This window comes from Dipodomys spectabilis, unplaced genomic scaffold (assembly GCF_019054845.1).
Source record: "Dipodomys spectabilis isolate Male_0828 unplaced genomic scaffold, ASM1905484v1 ptg000140l, whole genome shotgun sequence".
Lineage (NCBI taxonomy): Eukaryota > Metazoa > Chordata > Mammalia > Rodentia > Heteromyidae > Dipodomys > Dipodomys spectabilis.
The window spans coordinates 3,950,335-3,970,993 of record NW_024870817.1 but is presented as its reverse complement, the minus strand read 5'-3'; the positions used below and the strand labels follow the sequence as shown (position 1 = coordinate 3,970,993).

At 37.1% G+C, this 20,659-nt stretch overlaps 1 protein-coding gene across 1 annotated transcript in view; it reads right to left on the bottom strand.

Annotated features, from left to right (window-relative positions):
• Slco4c1 (solute carrier organic anion transporter family member 4C1) overlaps positions 1-20,659 on the bottom strand; it is a 58,216-nt gene that overhangs the window by 17,326 nt on the left and 20,231 nt on the right. Inside the window, exons 3-9 of the mRNA XM_042691102.1 lie at positions 14,523-14,705; positions 12,048-12,144; positions 10,365-10,486; positions 8,998-9,116; positions 8,111-8,255; positions 7,531-7,726; positions 1,677-1,830 (exon numbers count right to left, since the gene is read on the bottom strand). Of these exons, the coding sequence (XP_042547036.1) occupies positions 1,677-1,830; positions 7,531-7,726; positions 8,111-8,255; positions 8,998-9,116; positions 10,365-10,486; positions 12,048-12,144; positions 14,523-14,705 (1,016 nt within the window). The remainder of the gene's footprint in view (positions 1-1,676; positions 1,831-7,530; positions 7,727-8,110; positions 8,256-8,997; positions 9,117-10,364; positions 10,487-12,047; positions 12,145-14,522; positions 14,706-20,659) is intronic.

Here is a 20,659-nt window from a genome sequence, read left to right as displayed (position 1 = left end):
TGATTTTATATAACCATCTTTTAAAAGTCTATGTTGCAGCCGGGAGCCGGTGGCTCACACCTGTATCCTAGCTATTCAGGAAGCTGAGATCTGAGGATCACAGTACAAAGACAGCCCAGGCACAAAAGTCCATGAGACTCTTATCTCCAATAAACCACCAAAAAATGGAAGTGGCACTGTGGCTCAAGTGGTAGAGTGATTGCCTTGAGCTGAAGAGCTGAGGGACAGCGCCCAGGCCCAGAGTTCAAGCCCTACTGGCCAAAAAAAAAAAGGTGTATGTTGCATGCCAAGTGTGGTGGACCAAGATTGCAATCCTAACTACTTAGGAAGTAGTTCATGGTTCAAGGCCAGAAGGGCAAAAATAAGTTCAAGACATTCGATCTCAACAAACAGCTGAGTGCAGCGGTATACATGTGTTCCCAGCTACCGCTACCAGGGAAGCTCAATGGCTGGATGCATACACCTGTCATCCCAACCACAGGAAAGCATAAGTAGGAGGAGCCAAGCCCAGACAAGTTTGGACATAAAGCATGACCCTAACTTGAAAAAAGCAAAAATGGAGCTGGAAGTATGGCTCCAGTGGTAGAGAGCCTGACATGTAAGCACCAGACTCTGAGTTCAGTATGAAATTTTTGTTGTTGTTGTTGTATTTGGGTTTATTCCCAACAGGAAGATTGAAAGTCAGCCTACTGAGATAAAGTCTTAATGCATTTACTACATATAAATGTAGTAAAGGTATTTCCATATATACACATATATATTCATGCATGTACTTATGAGTATATAACTTTACACACGTGTACAAATATCCATATTGATTTTACAATAAATCTCAACCAACTTTACTCATTTCTACTTGCTTGTATAGAAATAATTTTTACAGCAGGGTGCCAATGGCTCATGCCTATAATCCTAGCTACTCAGGAGGCTGAGATCTGAGGATTATAGTTCAAAACCAGCCCAGGCAAGAACATCTTTAAGACTCTTATCTCCAATTAACTACCAGAAAACCGAAGTGGCGCTGTGGGTCAAGTGGTAGAACACTTGCCTTGAGGTGAAGAGCTGAGGCCCAGAGTTCAAGCCCCATGATCAACATCAACAACAAAAATACTTTTTACAATCTGAAACTTATCTTCATATAAGAAAAGGAATGCCACTACATAATCCTATATTTCACTTTTTGCTTAATGTTCTAAAGATAGAAATCAAAGCCTCATTCTTTTGCTCAGCTTGCTTGCTCATGGCTGGCACTCTACCAGTTAATTCATGCCTGTTCCTTAGCTTTTCAGTGATTAATTGGAGAGGGAGTCCCATAGACTTTTCTGCCAGGGATGGCTCTACCACACTCCTCCAGTTCTCAATCTCCTAAGTAACTAGGGTTACAGGTATGAGAAACCAATGTTTGGCTCTCCTAGGTCTTTGTAAAGTTACCACATTATCTACAAATACCTAATTCTTGCCTCCTTTTTTACATCCTCCATGTGAGAAACTTCTCAATGAAATTATTAATAATAGTTGCCCAGGAAGAAAGAAAAAGGAATCTTTCTCCATTTGAGATATCAAGACTAGCTAATGGGAGAGGTGGGGCAGAAAGAAAGAACAGGCCCTTCAGAACCCCAGGAGAAGGATGCAGAGAGGACAATCATAAATACACAAACACATTCCTTCACAGTTACCTTGGGTTTCCCATTCAAAACAGAGTTTAAACAACCTGCAAAGCAGGGAGAAAAATATTGGACTCCATCTCCTCCACAGAGGGGATAATAATAGGATCTCAAACAGTTACAATTGGCATTACAAGGGGCTGTCAAGTTCCCCAGTTTTCCTGTCCTGCAAATAAGAAAAGAGAGAAAGTTAAATTCTCTTTGGCATAACTTCTTAACAAAGAGTTAAGAAGCATATTTCATCCTGTCATTCAGTCATTTATTTAGTCACTCAACACATAATTACTGAAAGAATAAAAGAAAATCCCTTCCTTTGCACATAAGCTTAACTTCTTGTGAGAGAGAGGTAATAAAAACAGTTACAACGTAACTGCTATACAGCAATAGAAAATATTAGGTCAAGTTTCTGTCTCTGCGCTCTACCCTTCTCATGGGGAAGTAGTTCTGTGAATTCTGGGATGTTTAACAATGTTCCTAACCTCCACCCACCAGATGCCATTAGCTCTCTCCAGTTGTGGTGACCAAAAATCTCCACATTTGTACAATTTCTCTAAAAGGTGAGCAATATTTTGAACCTGAAAAGATGAGTAAAATCAAGTTGTCCAACACACTCAGTTCCCAATGAGAAAACCGAGGCTTAAGATACTGCCCTTGGGGCTGGGAATGTGGCTTAGTGGTAGAGTGCTTGCCTAGCTTGAAGTCCTGGGTTCAGTTCCTCAGAACCACATAAACAGAAAAAGCTGGAAGTAACACTGGCTCAAGTGTTAGAATGCTAGCCTTGAGCAAAAGAAGCTTAGGTATAGTGCCCAGGCCCTGAGTTCAAGCCCTAGGGCTGACAAAAAAAAAAAAAAAAAAGATACTGTCCTTTACTTGCCAAATACAAGTTCCTGTTTACCAGGCCAAATGTTGCTTTATATTGTGTCCTAAGAGAAAGCAACATCTTTTGCAATATTAAAACTTACACTAACTGAAGACATTCTCCAAGCAAGATATTATCATATATATATATATATATATATATATGCATATATATATCCATATATATGGAGCAGATGTTAGGCCCTATGCTAGCTAATGAGATTACAAAGCTAAACAAAACAGTATTATCTCTTAAATATTTCACAGTCTAGGAACAGAGATGGACATATAAATTACACTCTAATATGCTGAGTATGGTTACAGGTAGCTGCAAAGTGAAATTTCTTTTTTCTTTTCTGGCTATATTGGTGTTTGAACTCGGGCCTTTTGCTCGTTGGCAAAGGCTCTACGGTTAAGTCATGCTTACAGACCTATTTTCCTTTGATTGTTCTTTGGATAGGGTCTCACACTCTGTGTAGATCTGGACTCAGCTAAGATTCTCCAATTCATGCCTCCTTCACAGCTAGCATTACAGACAGGAATGCTCTACTACTCCTTTCTTGATGGTTAAGATGATTTATTAACTTTTTGTCCAAGCTGGCTTGGAACTTTCATCTCCATTTCATCATATGTGAACTACAGTTCAGAAACAGCAAGGAAGGAAACCTTTCGTAAGTGGAAGTTTGAGATGAGCCAAAAAAATAAGTTAGCTAGAGGAAGGGAATGGCATTTCATACAAGACTAGCACAAAATGTAGTTGAAATCAGCGACTAGTTAATGTAAGGGTCTCATAGGCCTTGGTAAAGCAATCATTGTTAGCTTGACACAGTAGTGCATGCCTATATTACTAGCAGTCAGGTGACTGAAGCAGGACATCATGAGTTCAAGACCAGCCTTAGATACATAACAAGGCCTTATTAAGAACAACAAAAACAAAAAGGAACTGGAAGTATGACTCAGGTGGTAGAGCTCTATTGCCAAAAATAAACATTAAAATATTTTTAGATTGAAAAGTGACTTGTCAAAGGTTCATTTTAAAGAAATAATTCTAGAAATTGTACAGAATATGGTTAAAAAGAGAGCTATGGTTGTAGCAAATGATTTTAGAGACAAATTTTGGGTGTAGTATCAGTAAGATTTGGTGATTGATTGAATGAGTGCTGATGACTACCCCTGTACAGGATGGAAGAGTCAAAGGTGACTCTTACTATCAAGGTGGAGCAGAAAAATCATTTTTGAGTAAGAGGAGATGGGTGTGGTATATAAGATTGAGACAAGAAATCTCATATTGATTTGCATGAAGATGTAGATGAAACCATAGGAATGATAAGACCCACAGCAGAGGGTGAGGTCTGGCTTTACATAAGATTGAGACTAGAAATCTCATATCAATTTGCATGCAGATGTAGATGAAACCATATGAATGGTAAGAACCACAGCAGAGGGTGAAGCAGCAATACTACAGTTTACATATAGCTTCACAACTACGCAGTTTCTAATGTGAACTCTTTAGTCACATTTAACAAATGGCAAAGGCATTACACTCAGAATATTCAATGTATATATGTGAAAATGGAGCTGGGTACTTTGAAGGGACGGATAGGATTGGGATAAATGGGGGTAAAAATGATGGAAGGGATTACACAGATCAAGCTGCATTGTCCTCAGATGGACCTGTTGAAATAAAACTCCTTGTGTGTGAACAATAATCACTGCCTCTATGTTCCAGACCTTGATATGCCTTGATGTGTATTTAGGTACAATGCCACATGCACCTCTAAGTGACACCATCCTACTTGCCTTCATTCTGCTTGTCCCACAAGGTTACCTTGTAGTAACTCTTAAAGTGCAGGAGAGGAAATGAATTCATATCTATTTTGTAATTCAGGGTGCTAAAATAAGGGCCTACCTGTCTAGATCTTTATGTATAACTAAAAGAAACACGTAGGACAAGTGCTTTATTAAAAATAGGTTGAGGTAAAGATCATCAGAGTGAAAAATCAGGTCTGTACAACTTACCTCTACCTACTTTCAAATAATATTTCCAAGCAGATATACACAATTGAATTTGAACTAATCTCTAAATCTTGCCTTCACTGTTTATAACATTGATAAAACATTTATAAACATATTACTTAGAATATTATTTCTGCCCTCCCCAGTTCCCAAATACTAATCTCTCTAAATCTAGTTACACCAGAGGAAGAAATCAGGATCATGCTTGGAAGCCTACCCAGGAAAAAAAAATCAAAACCTCATCTCAGCAAATAGGCCAAGAGTGGTAGTATGCACCTGTACCCTCAACTGAACATGAACAGGAAGTGTAAGTAGGAAGATCATAGTCTGAAGCCAATCTAGGTAAGGACATGAGACCTTATTTGAAAAACAACTGAGGCAAATAGGACTGGGGCAAGGCTCAAGTGACGGCATCTTTCTATAAGGGTGGAGGTCAGTAAACCTCAGTAATACCAAAAACCCAGAAAAATCTTAACCGCTGATAACTTTTTTTTTTTTTCTGTCAGTCATAGGTCTTGAACTCTGGGCCTGGACGCTGTCCCTGAGCTCTTCAGCTCAAGGTTAGTGCTCTACCACATGAGAAACAGAACCACTTCTGGTTTTCTGGTAGTTAATTGGAGGTAAGAGTCTCATAGACTTTTCTCCCAGGCTGGCTTTGAACCACAGTCCTCACATCTCAGCCTCCTGAGTAGCTAGGATTTACAGGCATGAACCACCAGTACCTGGCAATAACTTTCCTTATTCCTAAAGAATAGTTAAACCCCATTTTACTATTAGACCAGGGAGTCTTTCCTGAAACTAGTCAAACAAAATTGAGAACCTCTCCTTCTTTTGAATTCCATGGAGTATCCAATTACCTACTTCATTGTTTATTCACTGTTGTATTTACTAGTCTCTCCTTCAGAATGAGGATGTGGCCACAAAGATTTGTCATAAGAATCATTGAACAAGTGTAAAATAAATGTAATGGAGCTTAACCAAACACTGCTATAGAACATGCTGTATTATGTGAATGCCAAGGAAAGACAGATGCATGAACAGCAACCACAAATCACAATTATTGCCACTGGCAAACATTTCCATGCAAATTACACTTAATTTATGTCATGTGAATACTATATGACACAAAATTACAGAGTCCTGGACCTGGAATACCACCTACTTTCACACCCTCATACCATGTGACTGAACAATGAAAGCAGCAGGCTGAATTCCATTATCCCCTGCTGTGCAATGTCTTCCTGCCTGATCCACTTTTCATGGCTCAGGAATTCAGAGTAAAGCTAAACAGGTAAAGGAAACCAGCTAAAAGTATAAACACATCCATAGGACAGGGAAACATGAATCTCCAAGTAATTTTAACCCCTAGGACTAGTTGCATGTTCTTTTCGAATCTATTTTAATTTCCTATTGGGAATATTTTCAGGCCACCTGTAATGATATACGTCTTTAATCCAAGCCACTCAGGAGGTAGAAATTTGAAGAATCATTATTTTGAGCCAGCCCAGGCAAAAAGTTAGTAAAACCTCATCTCAATAAACAGGCCAGGGGCTGGGAAGGTGGCTCAGTGGTAGAGCGCTTGCCTTGCATGCTCGAGGCCCTGGGTTCGATTCCTCAGCACCACATAAGCAAAAAGAAAAAAGCCGGAAGTGGCGCTGTGGCTCAAGTGGTAGAGCGCTAGCCTTGAGCTGAAGAGCTGAGGGACAGTGCCCAGGCCCAGAGTTCAAGCCCCACGACCGGACCCAAAAAAAAAAAAAAATAAAATAAACAGGCCAGCCATGGTATCATGGGCTGTCATGTAGTTTCCAGCTGTGTAGGAAGTCTAGGTAGGAGGATTGCAGTCCAAAGCCAGTGCCAGGCAGGGACATGAAACACTACCTGAACAATAACTAAAGCGAAAGGAACCGGAGTTCTGGCTCAAGTCCACCTTCCTAGGAAGGGTCAAGAAAGAGAGACATAGACACAGACACAGACAGAGAGGCAGAGACGAAACAAACCTAAACAGAGACAGAGAAAGATAGAGACAATGAGAAAGTGAGACAGAAGCAGAAAGGAAGATACAGAAAAACAGAGAAGACATAAAAAAGAGACAGTCAGACACATGGAATTTTATTGGAAGGAATAGTTATAAGTTAAAAATTTTTAATTAATAAGAAAATATTGCCGGACACCGGTGGTTCACGCCTGTAATCCTAGCTACTCAGGAGGCTGAGATCTGAGGATCGTGGTTCAAGGCCAGCCTGGGCAGGAAAGTCCGTGAGACTCTGATCTCCAATAAACCACCAGAAAACTGGAAGTGGTGCTGTGGCTCAAGCGGTAGAGCGCTGGCCTTGAGCTGAAGAGCCCCGGGGCAGCGGCCAAGCTCAGAGTTCAAACCCCACGACCGACCAAAAAAAAAAAAATATATATATATATATATGCTCTCCCCAAGATGTGCCAATGTGTTTTTTCTTATTCTAACAAAATGCAGAGGACAGGGCAATGTACAAAGAGTATGAGTTGACCTGGCTGGCAGTTCTAGAGGCTAGAAGTCCAGGCCATGTGGTACTGGCATCTGCTAAAACTCTGAAAGAGTCCTCTTGTGCACTGTAAGATGGTAGAGGGATCTCATGGCAGAACAGAGAGAGCAAGCTGCTTAGATCTCTTTCCTCTTCTGATGCAATTATTAATTTTATCATACAGGCTCCACCTGAATGACTTTATCTGGTCCTAATCATCTTACCAAAGTCTCAAATCCAAAATCATTAATATATGAATTTGAGGATTCTTCCAACACAGGAACTTTCAGGAGACACATTCAAACCATTACCAAGGGAAGGAGAAGGAAGGGAAGAAGGGAGGGAGGGAACAGCCACACACCACTTATTCTAACGCAGAAAAAAATGGCTTCTAATTGGTGAAAAAAATCCATATCATTTGACTGAAAAAGTATATATTTATAAATTCATACATAATTTAATATTCTGGCATAAAAATACTGAAACATATTTACCCATTGTATGACTCAGACACACCAGCAAATGGTCCATTTTCACACATGGCATAAATAAATACAAAACTCAAGGCGAGGGCCACTGCAGATGTAAGCAATGCAAACTTCATGGTATTTTTACATGCCATCTTGAATTTTGAAACAAGGACACCACCTAAAATCTGACCAAGGGCAGCGCCAGGAATTAGAACAGCCCCTAGTAAGAAACAAAACCATGAGAGACACTCACAGACGTTCATTTTTACACGAACAATTGGAAAAACGTTAAAAATGTCAATAGGGATGTAAAGTCAAAAGCATTTATCAAACATGTAAGTGCACAAGTGACCTCACAGTTCCACTAGGGAAGGGCTCAATAAACTGATGTGTTGAGCATTAAGATACTCCTTTTACCTTATAGTCACTATCTCAAGTTTATACAGTAAGTTATCTCATATAGAAAATCAGAGACTTTTATCAAAATCAGTATGAAGTATAAATTTCAAGCATGAAATATCCAGTTATATGTTATCCTCATAAAAGTTTTATGTGTTAAAGTAAAATAAGTAGATGAAATTAAACAAAATAAACTAAGTTTTACCTCCAAGGGTAGCTGCAAAGCTGGATGTCAATCCAAATTGATTTTCTATAAATTTAGGTAAAAATGTAGCAAATCCAGTAGTAACTAAGGCTTCAGAAGAGGTGGATAGAACTAAACACATAAAGACAGTATTCCTCATCAGATTCTAAAGAAAAAATACAGTTCACCAAATGAATAACTATAATCATGCTGCCTAGTGAAGCATTAAAGGTGATAGTACAACAAAACGGATTTTTAATAAACACATATTAGTCTGGAAACTTATAGGTTGTCTTCCAACACAAAAATATAACTATGGATTATTAGTACATTTACAATGATAAAAAATGTACATATGGAACGCTTAAGAAAATAGACAAGTCACTCATTAGAATAATGAATAAACCTTTATCATACTCAAGGGGCCAGAGAAAACAGGTAAAAGCCTGTTTGGAAAGGTTCCTTTCCCAGACTTACTATAATTGTACATACTATACATCTATCCCCTATTACATTCTTAAATTGTGTCTTGAATTCATATGTCCATTGAATGAAGACCTTAAGACTGTAAGTATAGGTGCGAGTAGTTTCCAAGGAGCAAGTTCATATCTTTCTATAATTCAAAACTCAGTAATTGAAAACTTAGCTATACAGTTTAGCAACTAAGTAAGTGTATCTCTAATAATTAGACAAAACTAGATCTATTATATTTAGCCTAAACTAGTTAATTTTCTGAAATCAAAGACAAATGCATGTAACACTGGTTGCAGCTGCTTTTCAAAGACAGAAGAAAAAGATCACAAATTAAACATGGATAGGTAAGTCAAAATCACACTAACATCTAACATCTCATATGTACATTTAAACACAGAAAAACAAACTATCCATTTGCTATTGTTTTGTTTTACCTTCAGAGCAGCTGGAAAATCTTTAATACTTTTCCCAAAATTCTCATCTGTATGATGTAGGACAGTACTTTTATTTTGATGAGCCTGGGAAGTCTTTCCAGCTTGAATCTTCGCTGTACCTAAAAACATAGCAAATTTACTCACTTGCTCATCCTTTCAAAAATGGTTTCTTATAAACTGGACATATAGGCTGGGAATGTGACTTAGTGGAAGAGGCTTGCCTAGCATGCGTGAAGCTCTGGGGTCGATTCCTCAATACCACATAAACAGAAAAAGCTGGAAGTGGCACTGTGGCTCAAGGGGTAGGGACTAGTACCCAAACCCTGAGTTCAAGCCCCAGGACTGGCAACCTGCCCCCAAAATAAATAAATTAATTAATTAACAAGGCATATACTTCCACAAGTACATAAATTCCATAAGACATAAGGCCAGTTCTTCTCTTATTAACACTAAAGGAATTTCTACCAATCTAAACATTTTAAAACGAGACAGTTTTGCTCTCAACATACACTTCTTTTATTGAGTCTACCACAATTGTTTGTACCTTTCAAATCTGTACCTTTTCATCATAGATGTATTTTAAAATGTTTATGATTTTTACCTTTGCTTTCTAATGAAAATATTTGCTGGCAGATGAAATATTTGCTATTTATCATCATGCCCTTTGATTTTTAATAATAGTTCTGTGAATAAATCTGAGACCATATTAAATGGATAGTTATAAATTGGATGGGACAGGGTAAAAAGAAATCAATGAGTCCATCTACTCACAAGGTATCAGGTTTTCTTTTGTTCATTTCTAAAAGTTCACCATCTATTCTTCTGAAAATAACAATGGAAACAACTAATGGAAGGTGAATATGTATGTGTGTGTATGTGTAGATACACATATGTATGTATGTACATTTACATAGTGAAAAAAATCGAATGACCTGCAGAGAAACTTTATTGATAATTAAAAAAAAATGTGCTCCAAATTAGGATGTAATAATGTACATCAAATTGGTCCTTGAAATTGATGCCTAATTGAACATGAGCTAACAACTTATCATATCTTTCATATATATATATATATATATATATATATATATATATATATATATATATAGCAGGAATCAAAATAAAACAACAAATTGGTAAATACTAGAGATGAATATGCATAGATCCATTAATTACATTTGAAATAAAATTCATGAATGTTAAGACTGTTAGCTTTTATTTCCTAAAATAGAGATAGATACTAATAAGTTTATGCAGGCAACTGAAATCCTATAAAATAAACAAGAGAATTTTTTAATTTTAGTGATCCAATAGCAAATATTATCTGGTCTAGAATAAAATACCCTAGTTTACAAAAGTATATTTACCTGGTAAATGCTTTGGAAAGCAAGAGAAAGGTATTATCAATGACCAAGCGAAGAGCCAAGCTATAAGAAATCCAATCCACCAAGCCCCCAGCCATCTTGGGTCATCTTCTGTGACACCAGAACTGTGTGACAGAAAAACAGGAAGTAAAAAGCAACTAAAGTCTTGTCAACTAAAGCTCAGTTATGCATTCACAGTTTATAGTCCAATTACTTGAGCTACAATATTATATCTAAATTTGTGTGTGTATGTGTGTACACATGCATGTGCATGCGCGTGCGCACACACACACGCGCACACACACACACACACACACACACACACATGCACCAGTCCTGCGGCCAGAACTCAGGGCCTGGGTGCCGAACCTGAGCTTTTTTTGCTCAGGACTAGCACTCTGCTACGTGAGGCACACCTCCACATCTAGCTTTTTGGTGGTTAACTGGAGATAAGAGTATCGTGGCTTTCCTGCCTGAGCTGGCTTCAAACACGTATCCTCAGATCTCAGCCTCCAAAATAGTAGGATTACATGTACAAGCCACCAGCAGTCAGCTAGAAATCATTGTAATAAATCCAGAAACATGTAGCAGACATAAATGAATTATAAGGCCAAAAGTTTAGAAGACATTTTAAATGGCAAGAGTTTAAAATATTTAATAGTAAATATAATCATATTAAATACTTAAACATTTTTATTTAATTTTAACTATGTATTTCTCTGTTACTCTATTTAATGAAATACATCTTACAGGAAAGCATTGATTTAGTTTAATAGCTTATACAATGCACTTCAATTCTAGCATTTCTTTTAATTTGACTTAATTTTTTTATATAATGGTTCTCTTATTTTAATATTGATAGGCTTTTCTAAAAGCTTCCATTTCTGTAACTTATATAATTACTTACTGTCCTAAAAACCTGCTTTTCTAATTCTAGGTTTTGTTGTGCATATCTGCTCACTATCTCCCTAAGCTTGGACTAGGACTAATAGCTCAGAGAGCAAATCACATACCCAGCATGAGTTTTTACTCATCACTGTGTTTATGCTAAGCTTTGTACAGTAATAGTTCTCCGGGGTAAATTAGGAAATAGTGTTTCACCAACTTCCTTATTCAGGGAAAGAATACAGTGGCTAAGGATGGTAAAGAGAGAGCTTAGATTTAAAACATCAACTTCATGTCTTGACAGTTTGCCATTTGCCAATATCTGTGTATAAATTGCCTTACAGAATTAGTGGGAGGGTTAAATAAGATAGGATACAATATAAGCTAACATTAATATGCTATCAGGATATGATCTATTATTAGTTTTACTACTGTTATTGTCACAGTTGTCAAAGCAAAATAAATGTGATTTCTGTATTACCAGAGATACCAGAGAACTTATTCTAACAGTCATATTCCTTTAAAACCATTCATGCTATCCACCTCCAACTAAGTTTACTGAAAATACAGTTCATTTTTATTACTGATCCCTGCTCTTGAATAATATTGGGATCCTAAACACACATATTTAACAAGTTCACTAGATGAAACTATAATGAAAAGTGCAAATAAAGTTGTATATTGAATTTAGTTTCCTAAAAATTCCTCATGACATGCTGAATAAGCAGTGAAAATGTTCTGTAATCTTCACATTTCTAGAACAAAATAAATTTAAATGAAAGAAAATAGATATTGCCTTGCCTTTCTCCCATAGCAATGTCAATGTACATGGTTAACAGTTGTCCGCCCAACACATAGCCAATTGCAGGACCTAAGATTGACATAGAATAGCCGATTCCTAGAAGAAGATTAAAGGCATTAGAAACAGCCATATGGACAATTTATATCAAATAATTGTGATGATAAATACTTCACTGTAGAAAATTCTGACTGGTTAGACCTGCATCAAAATTACATTTATTTCCTCCCTAAAATAATGCAATTTGAATAATATCCACTTAGGACAATGCATCTAAAATGTATTATCTACTGCAAAACTTGTTGGATTGCAATAATAAATGTAATAAGCCAAATAATTACAAATCCATGGTTAGTTATAGCAATGGCAACTGGTGGCAGGCTAAAACACCTATCACTATCCTTTACTAATAGTAAATCTTGTAGCCATCTTGTAGAAGAATATAATGTGAAACTCTATCTTTCCCACTTTCCATGTACTGGAAAGCATGCATTAACTTCACATTATGGCAGATTTCAAAACCTAGTTCCATTTCATACAAGTAACCAATTCATTGTTAGTCATTTTGTTAGAGATTGCCCCATTTCCATAAGCAATGGGACTAAGTTAAACATACATCTGCCAGATATTTTAAATTATACTACTATAGAACATTTACAAGAAAAAACTGCTGAACTATTTTACTACTGAGGTTCTTATTCTCTCTCATATGCAAAATAATATAAAAATTCATTTACACCCTAAACTTAGACTATCATTGGTAAAGAAGATGTGTAGTAGATCAAATGTTCGATGATGATAAGATGATCTAAAAAATACAAGTTTTAATCAGTCAACTACTTGAAGAGTACAGCTGTATTTTAAAATGCAACAACTGTAGGAAAAATTGTATTAAAATGCTAGAAAATAGTAATTTATAAATTACTTCCTGTGACAGATAGTTTAAAATGACTTCCAATTGGGTTAGACTGAAATTTTCAGAGAAGTACCTATAAATTTTGTAAGAATATAAAATTATGGTAATTTATATTAGTTATATGTTATTACAGAATATTAATATATGATATATGACATTTCCATATTAGGAGTATGGTCAAGTAAACTTAATATTACTGTCTTTGTCATGGCTGTACTGAACATAAGAGTGGAAATGAATCCCCTATTATGGAATAATAAACTGACAAAAACAGGACTTGGAGGTACAATACTGTAATCCCAGAAATGCAGACGTTGAGACAGGAAGATTATAAATTAAAGGCCAACCTGAGCTACAGAGCAGATACCACACAACTCTCTCTAAAAAGAAAAAAAATGATAAAGAAAATTCATGCTCCAATAAAAGTTAACAATAATTAGATACAGGGTCCTGCATAGTCCAGTTAGCTCAACTTCAAGGAAGGAATTTAAGAGAAATTTAGACTATAGTACATAACCTTTTTCTTCCTTTCTTTTTTCTTTCTTTCCTTCCTTCTTTCCTCCCTCTCTCCCTCTCTTCCCTCTTTCTTTTTCCCTTCTTCCCTCCCTCCCTTTCTTCCTCCCTCTCTTCCTTCCTTCCTTCCTTCCTTTTCTTTCTTTCTTTCTTTCTTTCTTTCTTTCTTTCTTTCTTTCTCTTTCTTTCCTTTCTCTCTCTCTCCTCTCTCTCCTTCTCTTTCTCTCTTTCTCACTATTTCTCGTTCTCTCTTTCTTTCTCACTATTTCTCTTTCTGTTTCTTTCTTTCTCTCCTTCCTTCCTTCCTTTCTTTCCCTCCCACCCTCCCTCCCTCCCTCCCTCCCTCCCTCCCTCCCTCCCTTCCTTCCTTCTTCCTTCTTTCATATTGGTCCTGGAGCACTGTCCTGAGCTTCTTTTGCTCAAGGCTAGCACTCTGCCACTTGATCTATAGCCTCACTTCTGGAATTTTGGTGGTTAATTGGAGATAAGAGTCTCATGGACTTTCCTGACTGGTCTGGCTTCAAACTGAAATCCTTAGATATCAGCTTCCTGAGTAGCTAGAATTATAGGCATTAGACACTGGCACTGGCTTAAAAACTTGTTTTAAGTATTACTTCGCAGTTTTTTCTTTTGAATTCCTGTCACGCCCATGTAGGATATAGACAGTCTCCATACTCTGTGTAAATTATTCTGGGATTTCAGCAATACAAACAGAAGGCTGTTCAGAGGGTTATTCCCACTCAGAAAGAACACATACACAGATGGAATCTCAATCCATTCTATGAACTATCTGGGCATGCAATTTAAAATTTTTATTTAAAAATTAAAATTAGTGCTCCATTTATCTAATGCAAATACTACGACACTACAGCTTTTTCTTTTGTCTTGTTATTGTGGTCCTTGAGTTCAAACCTAGGGTCTATACAAGCAAATGCTCTACAACTGAGCTATATTCCCAGCCCTAACTTTTTAATAAACGTATGCTTTCCTTGGAAAATAAACACTAAGACAAAATGATACAGAGACTTGTATTAGAGAGTAAGCTTACCTATATAGAGAGAAGATTTGTGTGTAGGCACAGAGTCATCAATGAAGGCAGTTCCCAAAGTGTAGAGCGGAGTTCCTCCAGTCCCCAGCAACAGTTGTCCCAAGATGAAGACATACAAGTAGTTAGAAAGTGACGAGTGTGAAGATGTACAACTGGTACTATTCCTTGTTGTTAAGCAAGTATCTTTTGTGAAAGAAAATTAATTGTGAAGTTATAGGAGTGAATAATTCAAGTATCTACTTTATAAAATTACACGTTTCTGATAACCTTTGTTTTTTACAATCACTTCATTTTGATTATATTTAAATTACAAAAAGACATGGATTACTTAGAGAAGATTTGAAATATCATCATGCAAGAATTTAGGAAACATAAAGCAGAACTAAGAATTAAGAATCAAAATTACAGCCGGGCACTGGTGGCTCATGTCTTTAATTCTAGCTACTCAGGAGGTTGAGATTAGGATCACGGTTCAAAGCCAACCCTAGGCAAGAAAGTCTGTGAGACTCTTATCTTCAATTAACCACCAGAAAACTGGAAGTGGCACTGTGGCTCAAGTGGTAGAGGGCTAGCCTTGAGCTGAAGAGTTGAGGGACAGAGCCCCAGCCCAAAGTTTAAGCCCCACAACTGACCAAAAAACAAAACAAAAGAAAAGAATCAAAATTACAAATGTTCAAGAAAGCAAATCTAGAGGAAAACGCTACTAAGAAAATTTTAGGAAAAATGATAATGACAATTACCTCAAAGTTAAGACTCCAATAGGCTTATAAACACATAGAAATGGTAGCACAGAAAGAAACAAAATAATATCTATGGACTAAAAGAACTCAAGACCTATTTGAAATGAAGCAATAAAGGTGTCTGAAAGGAAATTCACATAGGAATGAGGAAAAGAGAATAAAGACTAGACAAGTCATAAGACTATAGACTTGAAAATTATGAACAAAATAAAGAAAAAGTAAAGATGTTAAGGTTTGAAAGATTAGAGAATAAATTATAAATATGAGATTCATCCAAAAGTAACCAAACAAGTAAATAATTAAGTAGGAAAAAAACCTCAATGTTTAATTAAGGAAACTTTCCTAAAATGGACACCAAAGGCACATACCTGAAATTCTAACTATTCAGGAGGGTGAGATCCTAAGGACCATAGTTCAGAGAATCCACAGAAAAATCCATGAGTTATCACTTCTAATAAGGCAGCAAAATGCTGGATCGGAGGCAAGACTCAAATGGCAAAACATCAGCCAAAAGTTAATCAAGATAGACTTTTTATTTAGAAGGTCATAGAGCATCTCACTAAAAATTAAAGTGTGACTTTTAACACTAAGATATTCTCTTGTAAACCAACTGGATTTTAAAGGTGAAAAAAATATTATTTTGAACTATCAGGCAAAAATTAATGCACTTATATAGAATATAGAAGATTAAAAAGAAGTAATCTTAAACTTCATTCCATACAGGCAAGCAAAGAAATGCCAGCAAAATTAATCAACAGAAGATTTTTAACAATCAAGATTTTATTCTCAAATTGTCTTGCAGATATATAAAGCAAAGAAACATACCTTATCCTATTTATCTTTTCTTTTTTTTGTCAGTCATGGGGCTTGAACTCTGGGCCTGGGCGCTGTCCTTCAACTCTTCAGCTCAAGGCAAGCGCTCTACCACTTGAGCCATAGCACCACTTTCAGTTTTTGTGGTTAATTGGATATAAGAGTCTCACTGGCTTCCTTGCCCTGGCCGATTTTGAACCATGATCCTCAGATCTCAGCCTCCTGAGTAGCTAGGATTACATGCCCGAGCCACCACCTCCCAGCTCCTTATCCTATTTTTCATCTCACAGAAATTTCTGTGGGAAAATTAAAAAAAAAAACCTACTGCCTATTATATATGTTCATTCAGAGATACCAGGTGGACATGAAGAACATCAGAAACAAGTTCAAAGTAACACATTAATTTATCTTTAAGAGATACTTAGATACAATACATTCAACTGTTCTGTGAATTATCCTATGGAATTATTAGTCAAAGAAACTATCTGAACTGATGTCTGCTGAGAAACCATTTTATTAAAAAAACTCAATCTCATTTAAGAAGTTCAATAATAAGTATCAAAATGCAGTTACACAAGAGGAATAAGTTTTTTTAAGTGATCCACAGAACAGTAGGTAGACTTTAACAACAACCTGTTATATATTTTATGAAGTACAATAAAATTTCAAAAGCTCCCAACACACAGAAATGATAGATACTTAAGGACCAGGAAATGATAAATGCTCTGACTTGATTATTTTCCCATTGTAAAATATATATTTAATTAAGCCAGGTGCTCCGTGGCTCACGCTTGTGATCCTAGCTACTCAGGAGGTTGAGATCTAAGGATCATGGTTCAAAGCCAGCCCAGGCAGGAAAGTCGGTGAGACTCATCTCCAATTAAGCACCAGAAAAACGGAAGTGGCACTGTGGCTCAAGTGGTAGAGTGCTAGCCTTGAGCTGAAGAGGTGAGGGACAATACCCAGACCCAGAGTTCAAGCTCCACTACTGACTATATATATAAATATATAAAATCACACTGTACCCCACAAATATGTATAATGTCAAAATTTCATAAAAGCATGTGTTTTGATAATGTACCACAAGATGGAGCTGCCACATTGTTTAGGAGCTGAGAATTTTACCTGACAGATAACAAGTATTTATAGTGGCTGAAGCCAAAAGGACAAAAAGGAAAATCAGAACAATTAAAAGTTAAAAATCTCAAGCTTATTCTAGTGTGTGTGTGTGTGTGTGTGTGTGTGTGTGTGTGTGTGTGTGTGTGTGTGTGTGTGTGTGTGTGTGTGTGTGGTGCCAGTTCTCGGCTTGAACTCAAGGCCTAGGCATTGTTCCTGAGCTTTTTTTTTTTTTTACTTGCACTTTGACAGACTTAAAAGTCTTCCTTGTGTACTAGCACTCTACCATTTTAGCCACAGCTCTACTTCTAGCTTTTTGCTGGTTTATTGGAGTTATTGAAGTTCAGAGTTTCACAGACTTTCCAGCCTGGACTGGCTTTTATTCTAACTTTTAAGACATTCTGTAGCCCACAATCTTAGGCATTCTTCCTGAAGAACTAGCGGCTCACGTCATTGTTTTCCTAGGGCCTCACAGCTGCTGGGGTAAGAGTATCTTCTTGGATTCCTCCCCTGCCTAAATCTCCTGGGCATACATTGAAGAGGCTCCAGAGAATCCAGTTCCCCAAATTTCCAGAAACAGATACATTGAAATGTCTAAACTGTAAACAAAATTTACCTCTTCTTCTTCCTGGTTGGAGAGTGACTTCCAGTCACTACCCTAAAAAAAAAAAAAAAAGAAAGAAAGAAAGAAAAGAAACAAAGAAACAAAGAAAGAGCTACAGACTTTGTTTACATGTAAAAGTTTTACAAGTCCCATTAGCATTTTCTGGCCAGAGGAGCTTAGGTCAGTCACTCTGGCATTCCTTTCTAATGATTTCTTTTTACTTGCTAGGAAACCAGTCCCACCAGCCTATCTCATAAAACTTAAGATCTTTGAAGGTCAAGATCTAAGGAGGTCTCTATAAGAAGCTGGTTGGGGGACCTACTTGCCTCAGGGACACTGTGGTGTCTATAGCTCTGAAAAATCGGAAAGAATTTTCTTCCTGTAGGTGAGGAGCAACAGTCCTAAGTCCAAATTGATATGCTTTTCCAGTAACACGAGACCAGCCAGGTGACAGCAGAGGCCTCCTGGGCTGCTCTGATTTAAAAAACTACAGGAGGTAGGTGGAAAAAGAGTTGCACAAAGAGTCATACCAACAACCTGCCTCATAACCCACCTGCCTCTGAAGCCAGCCGGGCTGCTCTTCTTCCCTAGGAACCTGATCCTAACCCACCCAATGAAGTGATTTTCAAATGGACCTACCACTGTATCCCAGAAAGATAAGAAAAGCCCACAGCACAGCAATTATTAAGGTCAATATTAGGGCATCAGCCAAATCAATATTTTATGGAACACATGAAAAAAGTGAACAAACTTTACTATGAAATGAAGTCATTATTTATATGAAAGCAGAAGTGAAATATCAGAAAAGAAATGATGAGAGAAAGAAAGATGAGGTAGGTTGTAGTAGGCAAAGAAAGAGATAACTGAAAGGGACATAAAAGTGGAGAAACAAAACACAGATCTCATAAAGCAGCAAGATGAAAGCAAAGATAAATGCTCTTCCAGCAAGTAAGAAGTACAAGGAAGAGGCATGAGGGAAATGCCTGGTAACAAACAAAGGGGAAATATTTAAAGTCTAAAATATGGGGCTGGGAAGGTGGCTCAGTGGTAGAGCGCTCACTTTGCATGCCCTGGTTCAATTCCTCAGCACCACATAAGCAGAAAAAAAAAAAGCCGGAAGTGGCGCTGTGGCTCAAAGTGGTAGAGTGCTAGCCTTGACCTGAAGAACTGAGGGACAGCGCCCAGGCCCAGAGTTCAGGCCCCACGACCGGACCCCCCCCCCAAAAAAATCTAAAATATGAACATATAAAATACTCAAATAGGGTGAAAGTACTTGAGAAGAAAAACTAAAAACCATGAAAGAAAATACTCAACAATGTGATTTAAGACAAAAATGCTGAATCTAACACATATGAATGAGAACTTTATACTTCAAATCTATCTACTAGGTATCACAAAATACAGCAGATTGGACCCTGAACAAGGGTTATTGAGTATTTTGTGCCTCTCTTTCCCTCTGAGGTAGTAGTAAGTGGTATTAACATGCATTTTATATATATATATATGTATATATATATATATGTATATATATATACATATATATATATATATAAAGTTCACAATACTGTATATCATGTATTAATTCCTATTTTTTTTCCTCCATCAATATCTAGCACCACAGACCTCTGCTCTATAAAGACATACTTTGGAAAAATACTGGTTATAGTATGACAGAGGTGCCAAGTAAAAATAAACAGAGACACCTACTCAGATGATTACAAAAGATATTTCATGGATATTTTGAGTGCTTGAGAGAACTGGCGATCTCTGGCTGGCTAGTGGCATGTTCGCCATGGAAAACCAGTCTTAAGGTCATACTTGGCAATCCCATGGCAGTAGACGTTCATGTCAAGTGAAGACAGTCTTAAAGACTGAGCAGGTCTCTTACTGGGTTGGTTCTGAGAGACATTCCTAGAGCAGAAATCTATAATCAGAGAGAGTTTCAGTCTTTCCCATGAACACTAACCTCCATTTCATTGAAATGTAAGAGATGTGACCTCATTTTTAAGAAGTTTAATAAGTGTCATAGACTTTCAGCAAAATATTACCAGCGTGTAAGGAAAATTCAGTCATCCTACTTACAACTGAAGTCGAAATGGTAGTAACTACCAGTGGGCTTCACACAGATGATAAGAGAAAAAGAGAAGCAAGGACAGTGGACAATCAGCAAACTCTACAGATCTTCCTCCGTCGCACACCAGAGGCCTGAGATTAATAAGTGTCTTTCTATCTATCATCTGCCAGGCTATCCCTTTACCACTGCCACTCCTCAATCGATCTGAGATTTTACATGGTCTCTAGCTCTTCTATCTCTACTGAGTTATGACAATTTTACAAGCTCTATAGGGAGTGGAAATGTGAGGTTTCAAGTAAGTTCTTACATTCCAAGATATATTTTCCCTTGCAATCATTGAAGAAAAAAAATAAAATAAAATAAAACTCTATTTTCTCTTGGCATGTACGATCTATTAACTCTACCAGTTTGTGGCCCTCTTCTTACCTTTTTGTTGACTAAAGTGATTTAAAAAAATAATTAGGGAATAGTCTCAGCTTTGGATTTAAGGAGTTAACGATTGTTCCTTGATGGAAGCATTCACATCTTAGGCATTAGGATAAGACAGAAGTGGGCTCACTCCTATAATCCTAGCTACTCAAGAGCCTGAGATCTGAGAATCACAGTTCAAAGCTAGCCCGGCAGGAAAGTGCATGTACAAAAGTGCAAGTACAAAAAAAAAAAAGGCCAAAGTGGAACTGTGGCTTTGAGCAGAAAAAACACAGGGGCAGAGTGCTCAGACCCTGAGTTCAAGCCCCAGGACCCACATTAGAAAAAGAAAAAATCCATTTAAACAGATACAACAAGGAAA